The sequence below is a fragment of the Berghia stephanieae genome, chromosome 5 (genome assembly GCF_034508935.2).
Source record: "Berghia stephanieae isolate SIO BIC M18660-M18661 chromosome 5, UCSD_Bste_1.3, whole genome shotgun sequence".
NCBI lineage: Eukaryota > Metazoa > Mollusca > Gastropoda > Nudibranchia > Aeolidiidae > Berghia > Berghia stephanieae.
In genome coordinates this window covers 32,841,233-32,862,596 of record NC_088364.1, presented here as the reverse complement: position 1 = coordinate 32,862,596, position 21,364 = coordinate 32,841,233, and the positions used below count along the sequence as shown (strand labels likewise).

Here is a 21,364-nt window from a genome sequence, read left to right as displayed (position 1 = left end):
GACCCTGACCTACTTAATCTTAGTGTGAATTAAGACTCCAAATAACAAAAATAAATATAAATTAAGAAATGAAAGAAGAGATCATTTAAAATTCTATCTCTCAAAATCAATTAAATTGATAATAAATTTCAATAAATGAATTAATAACAAATTTTCTATATCAAATCATATATTTACTGACTGCATCTGAGTTAGTATTCTTCCAAAAAAAAAACAAACAAAGAAAAGATTTTTATTTAAAACCTTTAAAAATGCTTAAAATTTTACCAAAGCCTCCTCCATTCTCTGTGAAAGACAGGGAGCACCCAGCATAGATAGCCACCTCAGGCCCAAGTGTGACCACATCCTGAAGATGACAGAACTGAGGAGAGGTTGAAATGCCTTGAATGGCATCCATAGTGGGGCGCTGGTCAGGATCCTGGGACCAGCACAAGGTCATCAAGTCAAGGATGTATGATGGACAGCGTTCTGCTTCCTGAGAATGGGAAACAAAATTTATAAATTAAATGAGGCTTAGCTGTAATATGAAATTGAATTTTAATTCCATTGATGCTGCATTCACTCTCTCCTAACCGACCATTTTCAGTATTTTCCCAAATGACAGGCTTAACCAGCAGAAAAATTGATTTTTAAAACTCAATATCTCTACAAAACATCTTTATGTTCTTATTAATTAAACAAAGATCATTGTGATGTACAAAATAAATCTGAATAAGAACAAATGTATAGTGTGTCGTAACAAATGTGACGATTTTGCTATAGGTGGTAAGGAGTGGATTAAGCATATTCCACCATCGAAGGAGTGTCATACCACCACAACAGTCAGTATTCCAAAGCGATGTGGTGATTATGTCAGATAACCTAGATTCGATACACTCAAAGTATTCCAGTATACTTTACTAAATACAGTGACACTTAGAAAAGTTTTCAAAGATTAAAAAAAAAGAAATTAATCAAATAAAAAACAAACAAAAAAACCCAAAGAATGATTTGAGCCCCTGAATGGTCTTGGGTATGATATTCCAGAGAGCTGGCGAATGCTCAAAAAAGAGAAACAGAACTTTTTTAAACCATACTATACAGTTTTTGAACTTTATTGGATTTTTGGACCGAGGCATGAGCCCGCCCTCTGAGGTAACAAAATATTCAATATTGGTCAAAATCTGAAGTATAAAACCCAGTTGTACAATTTTCTGTAAAATCATCATTAAAGTCAGTAAATATGAAAATATCAGAAGAGATAATACAATTTTCAACTAAGTCGAGATTAGCAGTAGATTTTAGTTTAATTTAAAGTGTCAACAACAACAAAAAACCCATCACATTGTTGTGTATTACTCCCATTTGCTTTTATTATTTAAGTGACCCAATTCATTACAAGTTCAGTTCTGTGCAGAGAATGAAAAATTATTTTAAAATATGAAGGCCAGAAGTCATTAATTTTTCGATATATAATGACTGTTAACTTTGACCTTAGATTTAAACTGTTTAAGCTAATAACACGATTATGTCAGAAGCGGTCATTAATGCATTTCTAGAATGACTGGTTTATTCCTATTAGAGACTACAAAAAGGGTGTTAAAATACTAAATTGTTTGGTTTATGGCCAAAGAAAACTTTAAGCCTACAACGGTCCTTGTTAAGTATTTTGCTGATGTTCTTGTTTGTTCTTTTTTCTCTTTGTATGTTTGTTTTAAGGTGGTGTTTTCTACTTTTATTATATACTGCTACGCTCCACAACTTTTGGCAGTTTAGCATTTAATGGATTCATCTAATTTGTCTTGAGAACTTACTTGAACTGTCAAGCTAGGCCTATCTCCCTGGCAGACTAGATTACTTGGGATGTTGACAGAGGCAAATGGCACTCGGCATGTCAGCACCTCATACAGAAACATTCCAAATGAGAAAACGTCAACCTGAGTGATGAAGTGAAATTGGCAAAATATTGAACTTGAATCAAACCAAGCGGTGACTTAGGGATTCAGAAAATATTGAAGTATGAGTAAATGCATGAGTGCTATTAATTACTTATTTTTTCGAGTTCAGCTAGTTAGATTTTTTCTTCTTTTTCATATCTTAAGAGGCCCATTTTTAAACAACTGCTATAAAAGGCATCAGATATAATAATAATAATAATAATATAATAATAATAATAATAATAATAATAATAATAATAATAATAATAAAAAAAAACATAATAATAATAATATAATAATAATAATAATAATAATAATAATAATAATAATAATAATAATAATAATAATAATAATAATAAATAAAAAAAAATAATAATAATAATAATAATATATAATAATAATAATAATAATAATAATAATAATAATAAATAATAATAATAATTTGTTCGGTTTAATTCATATTTAATAATTTAGACTGTAAATTTATCCTGACATAATACCATATTGAGTCAGTTAGTGATATTTACAATATTTGTGATTGTTGGAAACTAAAGATACAGCAATATCCAATTCCTTGATGCTATTCTATTTACCTTTTCAGAGTATGTCCCTTTCCCAGCATGCTGCAGTATTTCTGGTGCAATGAAAGGCGGAGTGCCACCAAAGCCACGAGCCCCCGATGGAAGAACGGACCTACTGATTCCATAATCTGCTAACTTCACATCAACAGTATCAGTTGGGTGAGCATCCACTGGAAAAGAAGTTTGAATTATTCTCTCAATGTGACCAGCATAAAAAAACAAACAAACTGTGCATCAATGTGGTCACACTAAGAATATAATTAAACTAGGATTGTGACAAGAATCCAGCCTTTATATTAACTCACCATGAGAAGGAAATATGATTGAAAGTAGGAATAATAGATACTCACATTACTTTCCAAATATATATATATTTTTTCTTTTGTTTCTTCATTTACCTTTTAAAAGAAAGATCTATCATTTTAAAAGTGACAATATAAAATAACAAAAAAAATTATATCGCAACCATTTAAAAAAAAAATTAAAAGATAAAAAACTGTAAAAACAAAAATGTGACCCACTGCCCAAAAATGGTATTCCTATTTATTAATTAATAATAATAATAATAATAATAATAATAATAATAATAATAATAATAATAATAACAATAAATAATAATAATAATAATAATAATAATAACAATAATAATAATAATAATAATAATAATAATAATAATAATAATAATAACAATAATAATAATAATAATTTTCATAAACCTGGTCTTAGTAGGACATTAAAAAAACTTATGGAGTAAATATATACTGGCAAAAGCGGCTCAAGCCTTTTTCAGGAATATATTACCAGAGGATGGAGGCAACTCCCAGATGAGCACATTCTCTGACTTGAGATCTCTGTATATAATATGGTTGGAGTGGAGGTAGGACAGAGCTTTGGAAACCTGGAGGGAAAAAAAGCAATGGTGGATACTCTTTAAATCCTACCACATAGAAGCAACTAATCCACATCCATGTTAAGCTGTAAACTGAGTGCATTCATTTTCCTTTCAGGTCTGTTTTGCTCTCAGTTTGACCTTTCCTCTCAGTTGGTCTCTTTGTTTTATCATAGCAAAGTGAGTGACCCCTCTTGATTTCAGTTGCCATACTTTCCTGGGTTTTTTGTTGTTTTTTTTTTTCAATATATGGGCTGATTTTTTTAATATCCAGCAGAAAAAGGACTTATGCTAGACCTCTACAATTTGAATATAATATAGAGATCACATGTTTATATTTCACCCTGCCAACTGCCAATGTTGACATTTCATCTCCAAATATGTATTGGAAACAGTCACAAAAAAGTATGTGATCTTTACCAGTTTTATAAATGAGATGAAGTCAAATGCCAGCATTAGGATAGATTGACCTCTTTTCTAATTGTATGTCAAGTTTAATTGATTTTTATCAAAGGGTTTTCCTCCCGATATCATTAGTGGTTAATACCCTTATCGCTCCCTTAACAGTCCACTAAAATAGGCCCTATGGCAGGCCATTTTTTGGAGATAGTACGTCGCTCAATGATTTGATGATGGTGAATGCGGTAATGGTAGTGATGATGGTGTGGTGGTGGTTGTAGTAGTGGTGATAGTGATGTATTTTAAGATCCAGACCGGAATATTTTTTTAAATTCCAAGTTAAATCAGAGTTTGGCATATCAGGTAAACGGAAAACCAGCAAATTGTCGTTCTGGCTCGACAAAAAACGGCCTGATTTAGCATCGATATAATTAATGCTGTTTGACTGAAAATAATACTGTCAGATAATATTAAAAAACAGCTCTCATATGATGAAAAACCTTTTCACTGATGAGATATTATAAAGATAATTAAAACAAATTTTATTTTTCAATAAAGATTACAGCACCATTTCACTTACCTGGATAACAATTTGTCTTATGATAAAGAAGGGCAAGAGCTCCCCTTTCTCTTCAAGTTCTCTCAGTTTGACATCTAGAGCACCTAGCGGGGCTAACATCAACACCAAACTCAAAGGCTGGAGGAAAAGAATAAAATTGTGTATAAACAAAATAACAGTCATTAATGACATCATAATATTCACGTCCATTCTTGAACATTTCTACCAGACTGTTAGGTATGAATTGGTCAATTAAAGAATGGTCCTGCCGAGTCATAAGGCCAACATATCTGGGATTTTCCTGTTTTCAGTGGCACTAAATGACAGGAAAATTGTTTGAAATGCTCCAAAAGATATTAGGCAAAATTGATATATATAATATATATATATATATATATATATATATATATATATATATATATATATATATATATATATATATATATATATATATATATATATATTTATTCATTTATTTATTTATTTTTTTTTTTTTGTAAAGCAAGTGCTTAAATAATTGAGCCAATGGTTATAAAATTATATGGTTTTGCACAAGGGATGCCTTAAAATGATCAATTTCATTTACTTGGAATCATGACAAAAGTTACGTGATTACATATTAGCAGTACATGTATGGAAGTTTGTATATCACCTGATAATACGATAGTGAGTAACTTTCAGTTATCTCTATTTCTAGTCATAACCATCCTAAATAAACAAACAAAAACAAAAACTTTTGCTTTTATACAGTGCTGTATTCAATAAATGTGCTCAAAGCACTTTACAAAGGGTCATAATTGTAAGGTTCACCAACATCTTGACACTCCTATAGGTGATATTGAATTTTCAACACAAATTCTATCAATATTGTAGGAATGAGCAAATTAGAGGTGAATAATCTAGATAAAGGTAATATAAAATAACCAAAACAGTATGTTTCCCCCTTGCCCCCCCCCCCCCCTCCCCCTTCTCTCTCTCTCTCTCTCTCTCTCTCTCTCTCCCCCCCCCACCCCCACCTCCCCCCACCCCGAACCAAAGCCTGGTGGGGCTCAAATTGCAGTCTCTCAGATTTCAAAGCAATATATTTACTTGGACATCGCATCCCCATATAACAGAAAACCCAGTCATTTCACGATTCAACAAAGATTTCATACAAAATTACATTTCTTCGCATGACGTCCTTACCTGCAAACATAACCCAATGAGGGGTACAATATTAGGATGGTCCAGACGACTCAATATGGACACCTCCTGTCTAACAGTCAAATAAGCTGTACATGCCTGCTCTAAATAATTCTGAAAACCCTGAAATCAGATAAATACAAATCAAATGTATTATATCATAATCATAAACATTTTTATTATTTAAAAATATAATTCATATCATTGTCATTCATATATTTACTATTCTTCTTTCTCTTCTTCTTCTTCTTATCATCTAATGTTTTCTATGGTAGTTGTATAAAAGTGGACCTCATAAGATAATTAGCTGGACTCGAAAGAGAAGTAGTTGATGTTATTATGTATCTATTTTAAAAAACCAAACAATTTCTGTCCCAACTATAAGACAATTAGACAAACATCGAGTGCACAATAGTGGGAAACCTCAAAGAGCATTCTCAAGTACAATTAATTATAAATTGCATTCTGTTGTACCAGGTTTAGTCCGAAGGGCTAGAGCTCAGGTGGTCGCTGGTTCAGATAAGTAAGTAAGTAAGTACCAGGTTATTATTTTTTCTTTTTGTTATTTCAGTGCCAGACAGTTTGCTTTATGGTTATAATGAGCACATATTGATGTTATAAATCACAACATCACCTACGTGAAGTTGAAATGAGAGCAATAATACAATAAATTGCTCTCTGTTTTGTATGATCTTGTGCATCAAATAGTCTATAAATTTTATCGAGAAATAACAGCTACACTTTCAAAGGAGTTTGGTGTTTTTTGATTATCTGGATGAGATAAATTGAACTAGCTCATAATATCCTATTCTATTTTGCATGGCCCTTTAAAAATAAAACCAGAATTTGGTTGGTGATTTGTAGCTCTTGCTTAGTATATATTTGAGGCATGCTTGTTATAAAATCAGTAAGTAAATTCAAATCCATAAATCAAACAAGATGATTTATACCCTTGAAATGTCTTTTCTTGCTGCTGCTTTTCTAAATAGTATTTTCACCGCTACATCTTCCGGAGGATTTCCATCCTGAAAATAAAAACTGCATTTTAGTTTGTTTAAAAGTATGAAAATTATAAATAGAGCAAAATAATTCTGCCAAGTTTCTGCTTGCCATCCTTCAGATATCACCCTGTTTTTTGCACTGCACGTTCCATCACATCTACCCAATCAATGCTGAGAGGACAGATGAGTCAGAAATAAATGATTATATGAAACATCTAAAAATTTTACAATTTTACAAACTGGGCCATTGGGATCCTCATCAGGCTATTCAATTTCCCTCAAACATGAATACGAAGTCTTGACATGATTTCTAAATAAAGGCAGCGCAGAAAAAAAAAGGAATGAAAAAGTGAATGCATTAAATCAGAACAAGAAAGCTATCTTTAAAATATATATATATATATATATATATATATTGAATCGTGTTTGATACAAATATGGTACGAAAAGTGCTCGACATGTAGTAATGGAGCAAATTATTATTTAAAATATTTACCACAATGTTTGGGGCAGTCTACATCAATGTTTCAGGCTCATGTCTCAGGAAGATGGCAAATTAAGCCTGAAACATTGATGTAGACTGCCCCAAACATTGTGGTAAATATTTTAAATAATATATATATATATATATATATATATATATATATATATATATATATATATATATATATATATATATATATATATATATATATATATATATATATATATATATATATATATATATATATATAATTGAATCGTGTTTGATACAAATATGGTACGAAAAGTGCTCGACATGTAGCAATGGAGCGAATTATTATTTTAAAAATATTTACCACATGTTTGAGACAGTCTAATGTTTCAGGCCTAATTAGCCATCGTCAGGACTGTCTGTTACATGTTTGGTTTGTTGACTGTTGTTGTTTGTTGAAGTGGTTCCGGTTTGTAGTTGATTAACAAGAACTTCCGGCGATGTGGACATGTATTGTACATCTCATTTTTCGTGTTGATTGTGACTTCATGAGGGTGTTTGATTATAGTATATTTCTCTTCCAGGCATAAGCTACATTGTTTTGATGTTGGTGTGTATCCTGAATGCTTTAGATAAAATTTTACATGAAATGTTGTGGTCTAGTTTGTTGTCTTTTAATTTCCAAATATGTTTGCTGAGTTGTGTGGATGTTTTTTTGTTAGTGTTTCTAAATGTTGAGGTGTGGAGGTTGTATCTTGTTTTGAAATTATTTTCCGTTAGTCCTACATATTTTTCTTGCTTGTTTGTTTTAGTTTCGGTGACTGTGGCTTGGTAAATTAAACTTGATTCTAAACATTCTAAAACCACAAGCTACATAAAATTATCAACAGGAATACCATAAAAATATGCTACTCGTGTATGCGCAACTTAGAACAAATAATTTCAAGCCACAACAAAAAAATATTAATAAACCACTGACAAGAGCAAAACCCATCCACCAGAAAATGCAACTGCAGAAATAAGGAACATTGCCCGCTAAACAAACAATGTTTAGAATCAAGTTTAATTTACCAAGCCACCGTCACCGAAACTAAACCAAACAAGAAAAAAAAATTATAATACACTCCTAAAAAAACAAACCGAATCTGTGAATACATACCTCATAGAAAAGAGAACCTTTATGAACCTCTCCAAAATTGCCTTTGCCCAGATATTCACCGATTTCAAGTTGACTAGAAGATGGAAGTAACAAAGACTGACTCAAGTCATTGAACACCTGTAGAATTAATGAATAAAAAATTTCAAACAAATTTGAACAAATGATAACACTACTTGGAGAAAACCAAAACAATGTGATCATGTATAGGTTAATGCAAGGACAAAATAATTTCTTGACTGAAATATACCAAATTTAAGAAAATTTTTAGATAAAACTATTTTATAATGTAATTACAAATAAAGAATCGGCACCAATATGATTTTGAAAAATTTCTACGCGAGATTTTATAATGAATTCACATCTTATAGACCAAAGAGGTCCAAATTTTTAATGCATATTGTAAAAGTAGTTCGTTAGGCATTTTTATTCCTAAAACCAAATAATGTCCATCACTGTCTATAACTCACTTATAATTGAGCTAAGCTAGGAGAAATAATGTATGAATTCTTTACTAAAACGCTCAAATAAGATTTTAATTGGCCCCATTAAGTTGCAAGTGACATTCAACATGAAAAAAAAACCTAAACAAACAAAAGAAATAAACTAGGACACAATTCAATGTCAATAATTTCCAATAAGTCCACATAGTTGTACCAACCAAAAATAAAAATAATAATTAAACCTTGCCCCCCCCCCCCCCCTCCCAAAAATGAATAAAAAAAAAAAAAAAGAGACACCTAGAATGAGACTGCTGGAGAGAGGAAGGGTGTTGAATGAATGAGAGTAAAGTCAGGCAATGTTATTAGATGTTTAATAAGACTGTCCCAAACAGAGGATGAATCATTTCTTTAGATCGAATGTGGTACAATGAAGTTATTCTCTCTTTACTTTCTTTTCTTTTTTAACTTTATTGTTTGTTTTTTTTCCAATCAATATCACTACATACCACATCCTGAGCAATGCACAGCTGCTGCGTGGTGCCGTCTCGACCCAGTAAGAACAAAGGAGAGACAGATCCATGATAGGGACAGACTGAATTCACTCCCTCTAAAACGTCCAACATGCATCTCTCCACCAGCCAGGAATAAATGACGGCTTCACTGTCTGGTGCTGAACGGTTATAAATCAAAGCCTGGCCCTCAGTCAAACTCCTTCAAGGATGGTTTGGGGGGGGGGGGGGGGGAGAGAAAAGTGAAAAAAAGCAATCAAAATGATTGGAACTTTGAAAACGTTTTGGCAGTCACATGACGTATAGATACAAAGGAATAAAAATGGTAGGATAAGTCACTGAAATTTTTTTGGAAAAGATAACAAATTATCTACAGAATAATCATCTGGACTATCTCACTGCTTGAGCCAGCTATTACATTAATGTAATGGAGTTGGAAGACCTCTTTAAATTTTCTGGTGTTATAGTCATTTCATTACTATTATTTCTAAAATACTTTAAATGTGTATAATTCTCGTTGAAAGAGTATGACTTCTGCATCTTTTTATTTTAACTCATTACTTTAGAAGATTTTTAAAATGCACAATAATTTAAGTATAACTTGAGAGAATCACAGAGCTTGTGAAAAGCGGCTTGTCAGTGTTGAATACATAACATCTTCAAAATGGGCAATTATGCAAAATCCGCTTTGAGTTATATCTTAATGTTTAACCAAATGAATGGACACTTAAGTGAAATGGGTGTCAAATTTAGGTAATCACCGCTGTACTTTATAAATTGCCTCACCTTTCTCTGCTTTGGAAATCCTCCACATTGTCAAGGACTTCATCCATATTTAGGTCTGCAGGTGAATTAGACTCTGGGCTTGTTTTGCTTCTTTCCCTATCCCTGGTGATGACAACTGGTGTACAGATGTCTGGTACCTCAGGGTTGAGAAGAAACCAACTGTCTTCCTTTGAGGCATGCTGATTGGTCACCTCCTTGTTCAGACACTGAGGACAGGGGATGACACGTGTCACAAGGTATCGACCTTCACAATTTTGATTGAACCGTAACTCTCCAAGGTCTGGATACCAATCCTGTCAGGAAGAGAAAAAAATAGAGACATATTGACTGACACATGATGTATTTTTTTCAGGGGGGGGGGGGGGGGGGGGGTGTTGAAATTGATAATGATAAAATCTTAAAATAAATAAATCTTTTATTTTCAAGAAAATCTAGATTCATTGATTGAAGCGACGTTAAATAATACAATATCACAAAATCCAAACTGCTAAAATATGAGCCCTCAATTTGACTCGTAAATTGTTTGCATGATAAGTATGAAAATGACAAAGAACTACTATATCAGATCTACAAAAGCAGGCAAAAGTATGGTATGTGCAAAAACATTTTATATACATTTCTGAAAGCAATAAAATGAAAGCTTAATTCATAGCTAAAGAGAACCATACGCCTATATTTGCGAATCTTTGAGCGCTTCAGTTCAACTAAACAAAGCAGGATGGATTTAAGACACTTTTAGCTGAGAATATTAAATCAATTTTCTGATCTTTTTCCTTCTCCCTTTATGATTTAACTTGCCTAAGTACTTTTAAAAGTACATACCTGTAATAAATTGTCGATGTGCTCCACTATTTTAACCAATAATTGTGTTGTAAACATCTCCTCTCGGTAAATGATTGCTGATGGCTTTGAGAAATCCAAATTCTTTAAGATTAAATGAGAAAAAAAAAATTATGATTGGTTGTTCTCAAGAAAATTCATTCCAATATGTCCCTTTTAAAGTTGATTCTCTTTTTTCTTATAAGGTAAATCAGGCTTTTTAAAATCAGTCCAAGCTTGAGTATTTATACAGGGCAGCATCCATGAAATGTGCTCAAAGCGCTTTACCAGGGGTCCCCAGCTTAACACGTTAGGCGGTATTACAATTTTTTCTCACAGAGACAATACTGTTAATGGCCAGGTGCTCATTTTACACCTGAACATGGTGAGAGAATGTGAGTAAAGAGGACTCAACTATGCACCACTCATGGAGGGACTCAAATCCAGGACCTTCTGATCTGAAGATGAGTGTCATACCATAAGACCACATAGCTGCACAAACCAATCTGATAATCGTTCACGATCATTCCAAAAGATTGCACAAATTTATAGCTGGAATGTCAATGTTTTCCTTGGGAATGGGCTGCAGCGTGGTTCAATCACCCGCCGTTGTGCTGTGTGACCTTGAGCAAGTCACCTCACCCTATCTGCAATGTGGCTGATGCCTGGGTTATTCCACTCTTCCCTTAGAATAGACCCTATAGACAAATTTCCCCTATGGGACGAATAAAGGTAATTTTATTAATTTATTATTTTTTTGAATAGCTTGATTCCTTCAAGAGTACAATATCAATTGAACATGTATATCATATTAAACTTGAGGCTGGAATAAAAAAAAATCATTAAAAAAAAAAATGTTGAAAAAATGAGTAAAACTGTAATTATTTTAATTTTGGCTAAAAAAATATGAGCGCCCCCCCCCCCCCCCCCCCCCCACCACGAAATAATAACCATTAAGAAAAAAAAAAACCAAAAACCTCCACTGTTTGTTTATTTCATATATAATCAAGGTTGATATTTGCAATTTTAAGAAACAATGACTGTTAGAGTGTTCATTGTTATCCTTTTTCTGAATCATTTATTTGTCATAAATTTCACACCACTCACCTTCAATTTTATATTGGGTAAAAAAACAAACAAAAAAACAAAAACAAAATACAAATGCAGTAAAATAAGAAGAGAATAACCAAAACACTTCATAACCCTTTCTTTATTATCTAAAAATCTTTTTTGCTCACACAAAGCCATTAAAAAAAAAAAGTAAGATGTATTAGCTGCTACCTGCAATGGAGGACCTGCATCACTGGCTACATGGAACCTCAATGAGTCTGTAGGGAAGGTGATCTCCATTATCTTGCTATTCAAAACATCCAGGAATGCCCATTCACTATCTATGCTGCACTTGATTCGACACTGGCTGTAGACATAAGTTAAGTATCTTTAAAATACTATGTCCCTAAAATAGGTACTATATTAAAAAAAAAGAAAAATTAAAATCTATCATATTAACAAAAATAATCTCAATTCTTAAAACAACATACAGATGTGATACAAGTATCTTTAAACTCCTGAGAACATTCTAGACTTTTATTTTTAAAGACTGTCTTGCGAGTCAGCCAAAATGACCTTTTATTTTTGTTCTTACACTCGTAATATTCCAGACCATTTTCAATATGGTACTGGCAATATGAGCACACATTTTTATACTTGCCTCATTTTATACTGCGTTGAAATTTCAAATATTCATTTCCCCTAAAAACGTTTTTTGATAATAAAAAACCCACGTAAGGTTCAACGGGTTTGTGTTTTAATTTCTAAAATGAGCTAGCTAGAAAGGACTATTTATTTCATACCTATAATCACAGAAATATGACGACGTTGAGAAAACAACTTCTCGTATTCTCATCATCTCAAACCCCATGAAAAACAACTCCAAGCCAGTCTGCCAACATCGCCATTCTGGGTCTTTTTCCGACAAGAATTGGACCTGGATAGAGAAATGAACAGGTTGACATTTAAAAATTGTAGGCAAAGTTGCTTCTCTAAACATCACTGTGCTACATTCACAAATTTTAGAGTCAATCTTTCAATAATGTGACAAAGAAAAAGGAAATTTTTGGTTTAATCAAAGTGGTGCCAATTTAAATTGTTTATATTATTATTATTATTATTGTTATTATTATTATTATTATTATTATTATTATTATTATTATTATTATTATTATTATTATTATTATTGTTATTCTTCTTCTTCTTCTTCTTCTTCTTTCTTCTTCTTCTTCTTCTTCTTCTTCTTCTTCTTTTTCTTCTTCTTCTTCTTCTTTATTATTATTATTATTATTATTATCATTATAATCACTAACCTCCCGACTTCTCTGCCTCAACTCAGTAGGAAGATGAAAGAGTTTCTTGGCAATGGGATAGAGTGACTCGTCAGCGAGAATGCGAGTAATAAGTCGAGGCCAGAATCCACTGGGAAAATAGGTCATGAAGTAGAGTCGGCAATTGGACAGGATTGGGCTACTGGTTGGCTTGATAGCCAGGAGTGATAGGTTAGGGGAATCCTTCATGTTGAGTCTTGAACCTAAGTCTGGGACGAACTGCAGAGTTGGAAAAAAATAAAATTTGGCGAAAAATGCAATATTTTTTGGTTTAAATGAATGTATAATATGTTTTAATAAGACTTTAGTTAATTCAGATGTTAGATGGTTTTTAGCCTATGGCCATATCAGTGCCAGTAAAAATGAAGTAATGGGGTTGTAAAAAGTTCTAGAATTACAATTAAATTATCCAAGAAAAAGGAAGACAAAGGGGAATTAGTTCAAATGGGGATTCCAAGAGCACACTATCAGTGTACTTAGTTTGAAATCACCTCAATGTCTCCTGACATCCTGACAAGCACAAGTCCCCACTAAGAGGAACACACTCAAATGTTTACAAATCATACATATGTAAAACAAAACAAAAATAATACAGGGCATAACAGAGAGATGATTTACAAGACAAAAAAATCATCTCCCAAAACTCTAATTATATATTTGACTGTTTTCGTCCCATCCAGGAATAGGCCAGGGCCAGGACAAAACCAAGTAATCTCACTCCAAGACAATGACAGAAAGCATGTTGGAAAACGAATATAGAGGGATACAAGACACAGTAAGTGTCTCCTTGCCAAAAAATACATCTATATAATAAATACATTCTTGACTGATTATAGATAGCTTGTAACAACTATTCAGCTAAATAGGTGAAAATCAAAATCATAGGTGAAATATTCAATCAAAGCTTTGTTTATTCCATACCTGAGAACCAGCATAAAAGACAGAAGAGCCAACATGAAGAACATTGGGGGTTTGTTCAGGCAAACGACGCCCGGAACGACGAGACCGAATCCCTGAGTATTTCTGCTCTGATGTCTGGGAGTCACAAGGTTTTCTCAGAGGAATCTGTGAAATAAGTAATTCGTAAAGAGTCAATTATAAAAGCCTAGCTATTCAAACAAATAAGCATCTCATTTTTATTCTTCGCCCGACTCAAAATGAATAGATTGCTTGTTCTTTTATATATCATACGCATGCAAGATTAGCCGAATAAGGGATGCCAATGAAAACATCAGTGTTGGAATAATGAGTCTTCACTATACTCATATCTGTGGAGTTCAAACATCTCAAGAAGCTATGAGTTGGCCATATTCTGTACAAGGACTCGTGAAATATTACCAGGCAGGCACTTGAATGGAATTGCAGGGGGGGGGGGGGGGGAAAGGAGGGCAGTTTACACCTGGAGTAGTACCTGCTGGACAAAATCAAAGCTTCAGATCTGAGCTGGGAGGAGATGAAGACCCAGAAAAAATTCAGAGGAAGATAGAGAAATGATGTTGAGACTCCATAAAGAACAAAGAGGATTAAGTCAACTTAAGTAAGTCATGTCAGAAATGAAAACATATTTTAGAGGGGATGGAAAGGGAGTGATGTGCTAATCCAGATAATGTTGAAAATATGATGCAAAACATAAAATTCTGTGCATACATTATTCTTTTTTTAACCTATGAGCTTACTTAATTGACTGATCAAAATGGAAAAATGAATATGATTCGTTTATAGTTACAAGTAGAATTAAGGCTGAAACCTCTAAATAGCAAGACAAATTTCTATGACATGTATTTTGGATGTTTTTGGGTTTTTTTTTGTACATTGTAGAATTGGCTCGATTAACCCTTAAAAGATAGGGTTCAATATTATTCTTACGTATAATGATACCGAACCATTTTTACAAAGAAGGAGAAGCCAGGCAACCTGACTTCAATATCTCAGATCCTTGAAGCTCAGATTCCAACCCTGTTTCTGCTCTCTTAGTTAAAAAAAAAACAATTAAATATCCTGGAAGTTTAGGAGTAAAAGAACCTTGTCTGCAGAGGGTTGATCAATTTAGATATCCTTCCTTACCCTGACATCACTCTTCCTCCTCGCCATATCCACAAGTTCCATCTCAGTGGGCAAAAGAGATGGTAACAACAAGTGCTCTTCGTCAAACTGTAAAGCCACTTCAAACTTGCTCAAAAGGCTGGTGATGTACGTCTTGATGTGTTTGGGTTGGAATGTATTTGACTTGAACAGAAACTCAAGACTGTTTACCTTCATCACACCTAAAAATAGGTTCATTATTATTTTTTTTTTTAAGGTTAAAAATCTTGTTTTGTTTTTTTTTGAGAATCAAAATCATTTTAAAACGTTTCAAGATAATCTAGTTTACAGGTCACAATTTTCAGAAACAATACCTATTATTGCTAAAAGATGTGAAGAATTTCTGAACACAAAATTGAAAGTTTTAAATCTTTTAATCTCTTATATGGAGGCAGACTTAAAATGACCTTGTTAATGGTGACAAACGCAAATCAATGAATTGGTGTTAAAATAAATCAAAATCAGAAATTGTAGTAAATGATCCAAAACAGTTTAGCAAGTAAAAAGACAGAATATTGTACTTGGCAAAAACGTCACAGAATTCGCAACAAGTACAAATAATCTTTGTGTATATTTTTATTCCCTCTTCCTATGTAACGTGACTTCAATTCAACCATCCTTTTGAATGCATGTACATAGGAATAAAGGAAAATAAGGAAAATTTGCCATCTAATTCCAACTTAGTGAGCTGTTAATCAACTCCTTGGTTCTCTCTGGATTATAAAAATTTTTACTAATACATCCACTGAAAATATTTGTCTTTAAAAGTGCTCCAAAATAATGCCATCAAGAAAAACAACAAAAGACAATCTGCATTGACTTGTTAATAAATACACAATCCTACTTATAAAACGTTCAAAGTCTATGTTAATAATCTTCAGAATAACTGTTGTCACAATAGATATCGAAGATCATTTTTTTTAAAATGGTGAAACCTAAAATAATTCATGAAATTGGAGTAAATTTATTTGAAGTTTCTGCTTCTAATTGATATTGTAAAACGCTTTGAGCATGTTATCAGAGGGAAGAGAAGAAGGGGGAGGGGGAGGGTTGGGCACAATATAACTGCTATTAATCATTAAATAACTGATGTAGCCATTAGACCTCTGACCTCTTTGTGCAAAGTTGTTGATCTCTTTGACAGTGATAACCTTAGCCAGCTGGTCACACAGCCATTGGGGGTCTAGGAAGAAAAGATCACTAAGGGGGAGGTCATCATAGTGGAAAAGCACACCTGTAAACAAATTTGAAAAAAAAAAAAAATACAACTGCATATCAAACATTGAAAATATCTTAACAACAACGACGATGACCACAGTGATGATGGCAACAATAACAACAAAAAAACAACAATAATGAAAATAGTGTTTTAGTCATGTAGCAATAAATTTGAAAATGAGATAAAAAACAAAAAAATATTTTTTTAAAACAAAAAACTTGCCCACACATTCATTACTTTATCCCAAGTAAAAAAAAGTTTTTATGTAAAGACACAAATATAAATTGATCCTAGTGTACCATAAAGGTGAAAGAAAAATTGTATGAAATACAGTCCACTTCGGATAATTGCAACACCTTGAGATCAGTGAAAATATTGTTATTAACCGAAGTTGCAATTAACAGAAGTTGAGTTTTCTGTCCACTTGCAACATTTTCCCTCTGAGTTTACAAGGACTTGTGCACGGCTACGGTATCATTGGTCGATTTCAGATAAAATGATGGGACACTGTTTTCACCACTGCTTGTTGTAAGTTCTTGTAGCAATCGTGATTTGACCAGCGATTAGATTTCATACCATAAAGTTGTTGTAAACATTGTTCTTAGTCCACCATAGACTGACAATTTGATTGAAACAAAAACTATATGGCAACCCTGTATAAATTTTGACAAGCAAAAGCAGCTTTGATGCAAGCAGACATCTTATTCAGATTGGAATAACTTTTACTTTTTTGTTCTAAATATTTGAAAGAGACATAGAGATTAGCTGTGGTGAGAGACAATAAGCTTTCACCAAACCCATTGGTCAAAATGCACAGTTGTCAATCCCAAAACAAAGGATATCGCTCAGTCTTTCCTTACAACTGTCATTCATTGTCTACTTGTTCTCTAGACAATGCCCAGTCCTCTTGCCTCCTATCTAATGGTCAGATGACCTCACAAACCCATACTGTAATGGCGACACACCACTGTACTATTAAACCCCACCCACTCTCGATACTTCAACCTGTCATAATTTCACCCATGATGAAATTTAATCATGAGATTTTGATTTCTCGAATCTCTCACATTTTGAGGTAAAAAATGTGTTGCAATTAACCAGAGTTTTTTGCAATTAACCAGTGGAAAATTTTGCGATTAACCGAAAGTTGCAATTAACCAAGTTGCGATTATCCAGATTGGACAGTACAATCAAAATATTTACCGTTTTCATGGAGAAATCTGGTTGCTTGTTCCAACTCCTCAACATCTCTGAAAGTCATCCCATTTTCCATCATCTTGTTTTGAACACACAAGCTGAAAATGAAAAAAAAAAAAGAATGATAACAATAAAAGTAATAATAATAATAATAATAATAATAATAATAATAATAATAATAATAATAATAATAATGATAATAATAATAATAATAACAATAATAATAATAATAATAATAATAATCCTTTAATCCTTGGAAAAAGCTCTTTATTTACAATTTTTCACAAATTTTTAGGTATAAAATGAATACCTGGCAGGTAACAGCATTGTATCTGTTGAAAAAAAAATGCAAAATTGCCCAATAGGTGTCATGTCTACACACACATGTTGTTGTTGACTTTCAGAGCACTTTGAGCACATTTTGTTGATATTGTACTTCATAAAAACTCATGAATCAAATAAGAAACTACCTGAGTCGCAAGCAATCCACTTCGGTCTTGAATTGTAAAATTTTAGAAAGAAGTATATGAATAATACAGTCAAGTCAACTTACCTCACCAATTCCACTCATATTTAAAATGAATTAACTAATCAAAGTATGAGAAATAATGTTCAAAGAATTACTACTTGAGTTTCTGAGATCTGCAAGATAATCTTACGAGAAATAGGTCATGGTGGAATTCAAACAATTGGTTTGCAACATGACAGAAACTACAAAATGACACTTCACTGATAATGCTGCTATTAACAAATTATTAATTCAACTAAAACCTAAACTAAATTGGACTTACGTATATTTTGATCTGTTGAGAACGGGTTCCTTCATGCTTTTGATCCTATCATCGGCTAGTTCCCTAATGATATTCTGCAGAAGCAAATACTTCCTTGGAATCTTCTGATTTACCAAAAATTGTGTCCTCGATTCTGTTCGGTGACAAATTTTAAAAATAAATAAAATTAACAAAGGATATAAAAAATTATTTTTAGGGGGTGGGAGGTGGGTATTATGATTCAATAAGTCGAGTAAAAAGTCTCATAAAAAAGGGATAATATACTTTTTAAACTTAAAAAATGAATATTTCTGTTCTGGTGAAATTCAAATCTGCAAATGAATCATGTATCTCACCTTAGATGAAAGACTTCTATTATTTCAAGGATTGATGTGAATTTTTAAACTGTTAACAACTCATTTCATCGTAGTTAGGAATAGCAAATGACTTGACGAGAAAAAAAAATAAAAAAATTAGTCCTTTAAGTGAGCCATAATTCCCTGGAGTTTGAGTTGAACTCCAGATTCTGTGGCATTAAATGAATAGTTTTAATTGCTTGATACCATTGAAAAGGAGGATAGTCTTTTGCAAAGCACTTTCTGTCAGATCTAACAGCCAGCTATCAAATCACTGCTGAGTGGATAGTGATCAGAAAATAAACTTCAATTGCACCTGAGATTGGTGCCTTTAATTTAGAGAGCTGATTGATATACCAACTGTTATTGTAGACCCCTTGACTATAATATGTCATTGGAGCCTCCTCGGAATAATATATGATTCTTTCATTTCTTTGTATTTATTAAACGAGTTATTCTGATCGTGCCCAAGAACATGATTTAAAAAAATGATATCCCACAAAATACCAAATTTATTCAAAAAATTAATCAAATTGGTCATCTCTGGAATTGACAAAAGGTTATCATTATACCTTAATTTTTGATCTATAATACATTGCTAATATCTGACATTGACAAAACGTTATAATAGCATAATTTTTTAAAGTGAAAGTTAAGCCAGTAATCCAAAAACACACCAAAAAAATAAATTAAGATATATTAATTAAAAATAATGAAAAATTGTATTACTAGGGTGTTTCAGGTCGAAGACACATTCGTAAATGGCATCCACCAGTCTCTTGATATTCTCCCCTGTTTTGCAGCTGACGTTGATGGCCATCAGAATATTGGGAAGACCGCTCTTGTCAGGTTCTTGATTTGACAGGAACATTTTCTCTATCAAAAGCATCATGGACTCTTCAAAGTCCCCTGGGAAATTTCCGCGAGTTGCTTTATCTCTTAGAATGTCCAAGTGGGTGCCAACAATGATGACAGATGCTCCTGGAGCTCTGGCCTATTTAGACAAATTCAAACATCATCATTCTGTTACTATTCTGCTAATCATTCTATACAGTGATCGAGGTCATCATTTCCCTCAAAGATAGAAGACTATTTATTGTCATAGAGATGGGTTCAATTTCAAGAAAATGTTCACTAATGGGATATTATTTCAACTTTTGGGACTGTGCTTCTCTGTCCATTGTCACAAAGTGACTGTTACAAAACACTTTTGAGATTGTATTTATCTGTCAATTGCCGTGTAACAGTATAACAGTATGAGGAGTTGTTTTTGAAATGCTCGAATATAAAATTAGTTTAACCAAGAGACTAAAAAGTTAGTGATTTGTAAAGATCATGATTATTTATGAACATAAAGATATGACTTAGCAGAATAATTAATTGATACAATTTCAGAAGTAACTGATTCAAAATTTAACCACTATCATTATATTCAATAAAAGAGTATCAAAATAATAAGCTTATCATGACAAAAACAAAGAAACTAAATTTCATTAAGAAATAATAATAAAAGGGAAAATAACAGTTTACGTAAAATACCAATGAATTAAGTTTTCTTTTTTACCCACCTGAATATTAATCAACCAGAGCAACAAACTCTCCACCCCTCTCTCACCTTCTATGATGCTCCAGACCACTAGGTAGAGGGAACGTGGGGACAGGAAATATTGGTGTGTGGCATAGTATTCACGCTGGAAATGAGAAAGTGCAGTGAGGGTATGGGGAGGCAAAGAATAAAGGATCAGGCACATTTTATAACTGACTGGTAAAAGCCGAGATGATTTGAAAGAAAATATAAAAAGTACAAACTCAAAATAAAATATCAAACCCATTTGCATTCCTTTTATTTGATTGATTTTTTTTTTTTTTGGTCTACCAAATAATATCTAGCAGTGCACTAAAATTTGCAATAATAATTAATGAAAAAAAACAAAACAACAAAACAACTGGTATCGTTAATATTTTTCATACTCAACATTTTTTCTTTTCTTTTCTAAATTTAGAAATAATAGAATTAATGGAAAGTGGACCAGATTCGATTTCTAATACGCACCTGTCCACCAAAGTCCCAAGTCCTGAATATGACAGGCCCTTTGGTCTTTTTCTCCAACACCAGTTGGTTAATGTCAATACCGACAGTAGAAAGAAGAGTGGTCTGCCCTTTAGCTTCATTCCCATTGTTGACTCTGTCCCTCCAATGCTGTGTAATTGAAAAAAAAAGAAAAAAGAAAAAAATCAAATTCAGCCATCGGTTTGAAAAACTATACAACACCAACAGCAACAGTTTTAGAAACAGCAAAAACAACAACAACAATGATAACAACGACAAAACAAAACAATTTGTTTTACTAGCACGAAGTCAACGTGAAAAAAAAAGGCTTCTGCAAAATAGATCTATTGAAGAAACTGTAGGCAACAGTGGTTCAGTGGCATTGAGTCTCGTCTTGAATCAAAGCCATGCCAAACTGACCAAGGTCAGTGACCCAATGAATGACAATCATCACAAAAAAACTTTGGTTCCAGCATTGTGTCCTTGGATTACAGACCTGCCAACCTTCTCAGGATGAAAAGTGTATTCCATGACCCTAAAAAGTGTATTCTTAGCAAAGAAAAGTGTATTTTGTCCGCACATGTGGAAAAAAAGTGCGTACTATACAAAAATTTA

The 21,364-nt window shown here is 32.7% G+C and overlaps 1 protein-coding gene across 2 annotated transcripts in view; it reads right to left on the bottom strand.

Moving 5' to 3' along the window:
• LOC144972774 (leucine-rich repeat serine/threonine-protein kinase 1-like) overlaps positions 1–21,364 on the bottom strand; it is a 79,710-nt gene that overhangs the window by 8,825 nt on the left and 49,521 nt on the right. For both annotated transcript variants that reach the window (XM_078914393.1, XM_078914394.1), the window contains 22 exons: positions 20,753–20,899; positions 20,268–20,390; positions 19,429–19,693; positions 18,365–18,497; positions 17,580–17,671; positions 16,269–16,391; positions 15,140–15,339; positions 13,997–14,140; positions 13,058–13,294; positions 12,548–12,681; positions 11,976–12,111; positions 10,698–10,799; positions 9,876–10,168; positions 9,087–9,291; positions 8,141–8,257; positions 6,477–6,551; positions 5,530–5,649; positions 4,366–4,482; positions 3,299–3,395; positions 2,510–2,667; positions 1,794–1,916; positions 268–475 (listed from right to left, as the gene is read on the bottom strand). In XM_078914393.1, the coding sequence (XP_078770519.1) occupies positions 268–475; positions 1,794–1,916; positions 2,510–2,667; positions 3,299–3,395; positions 4,366–4,482; positions 5,530–5,649; positions 6,477–6,551; positions 8,141–8,257; positions 9,087–9,291; positions 9,876–10,168; positions 10,698–10,799; positions 11,976–12,111; positions 12,548–12,681; positions 13,058–13,294; positions 13,997–14,140; positions 15,140–15,339; positions 16,269–16,391; positions 17,580–17,671; positions 18,365–18,497; positions 19,429–19,693; positions 20,268–20,390; positions 20,753–20,899 (3,349 nt within the window). The remainder of the gene's footprint in view (positions 1–267; positions 476–1,793; positions 1,917–2,509; positions 2,668–3,298; positions 3,396–4,365; positions 4,483–5,529; positions 5,650–6,476; positions 6,552–8,140; positions 8,258–9,086; positions 9,292–9,875; positions 10,169–10,697; positions 10,800–11,975; positions 12,112–12,547; positions 12,682–13,057; positions 13,295–13,996; positions 14,141–15,139; positions 15,340–16,268; positions 16,392–17,579; positions 17,672–18,364; positions 18,498–19,428; positions 19,694–20,267; positions 20,391–20,752; positions 20,900–21,364) is intronic.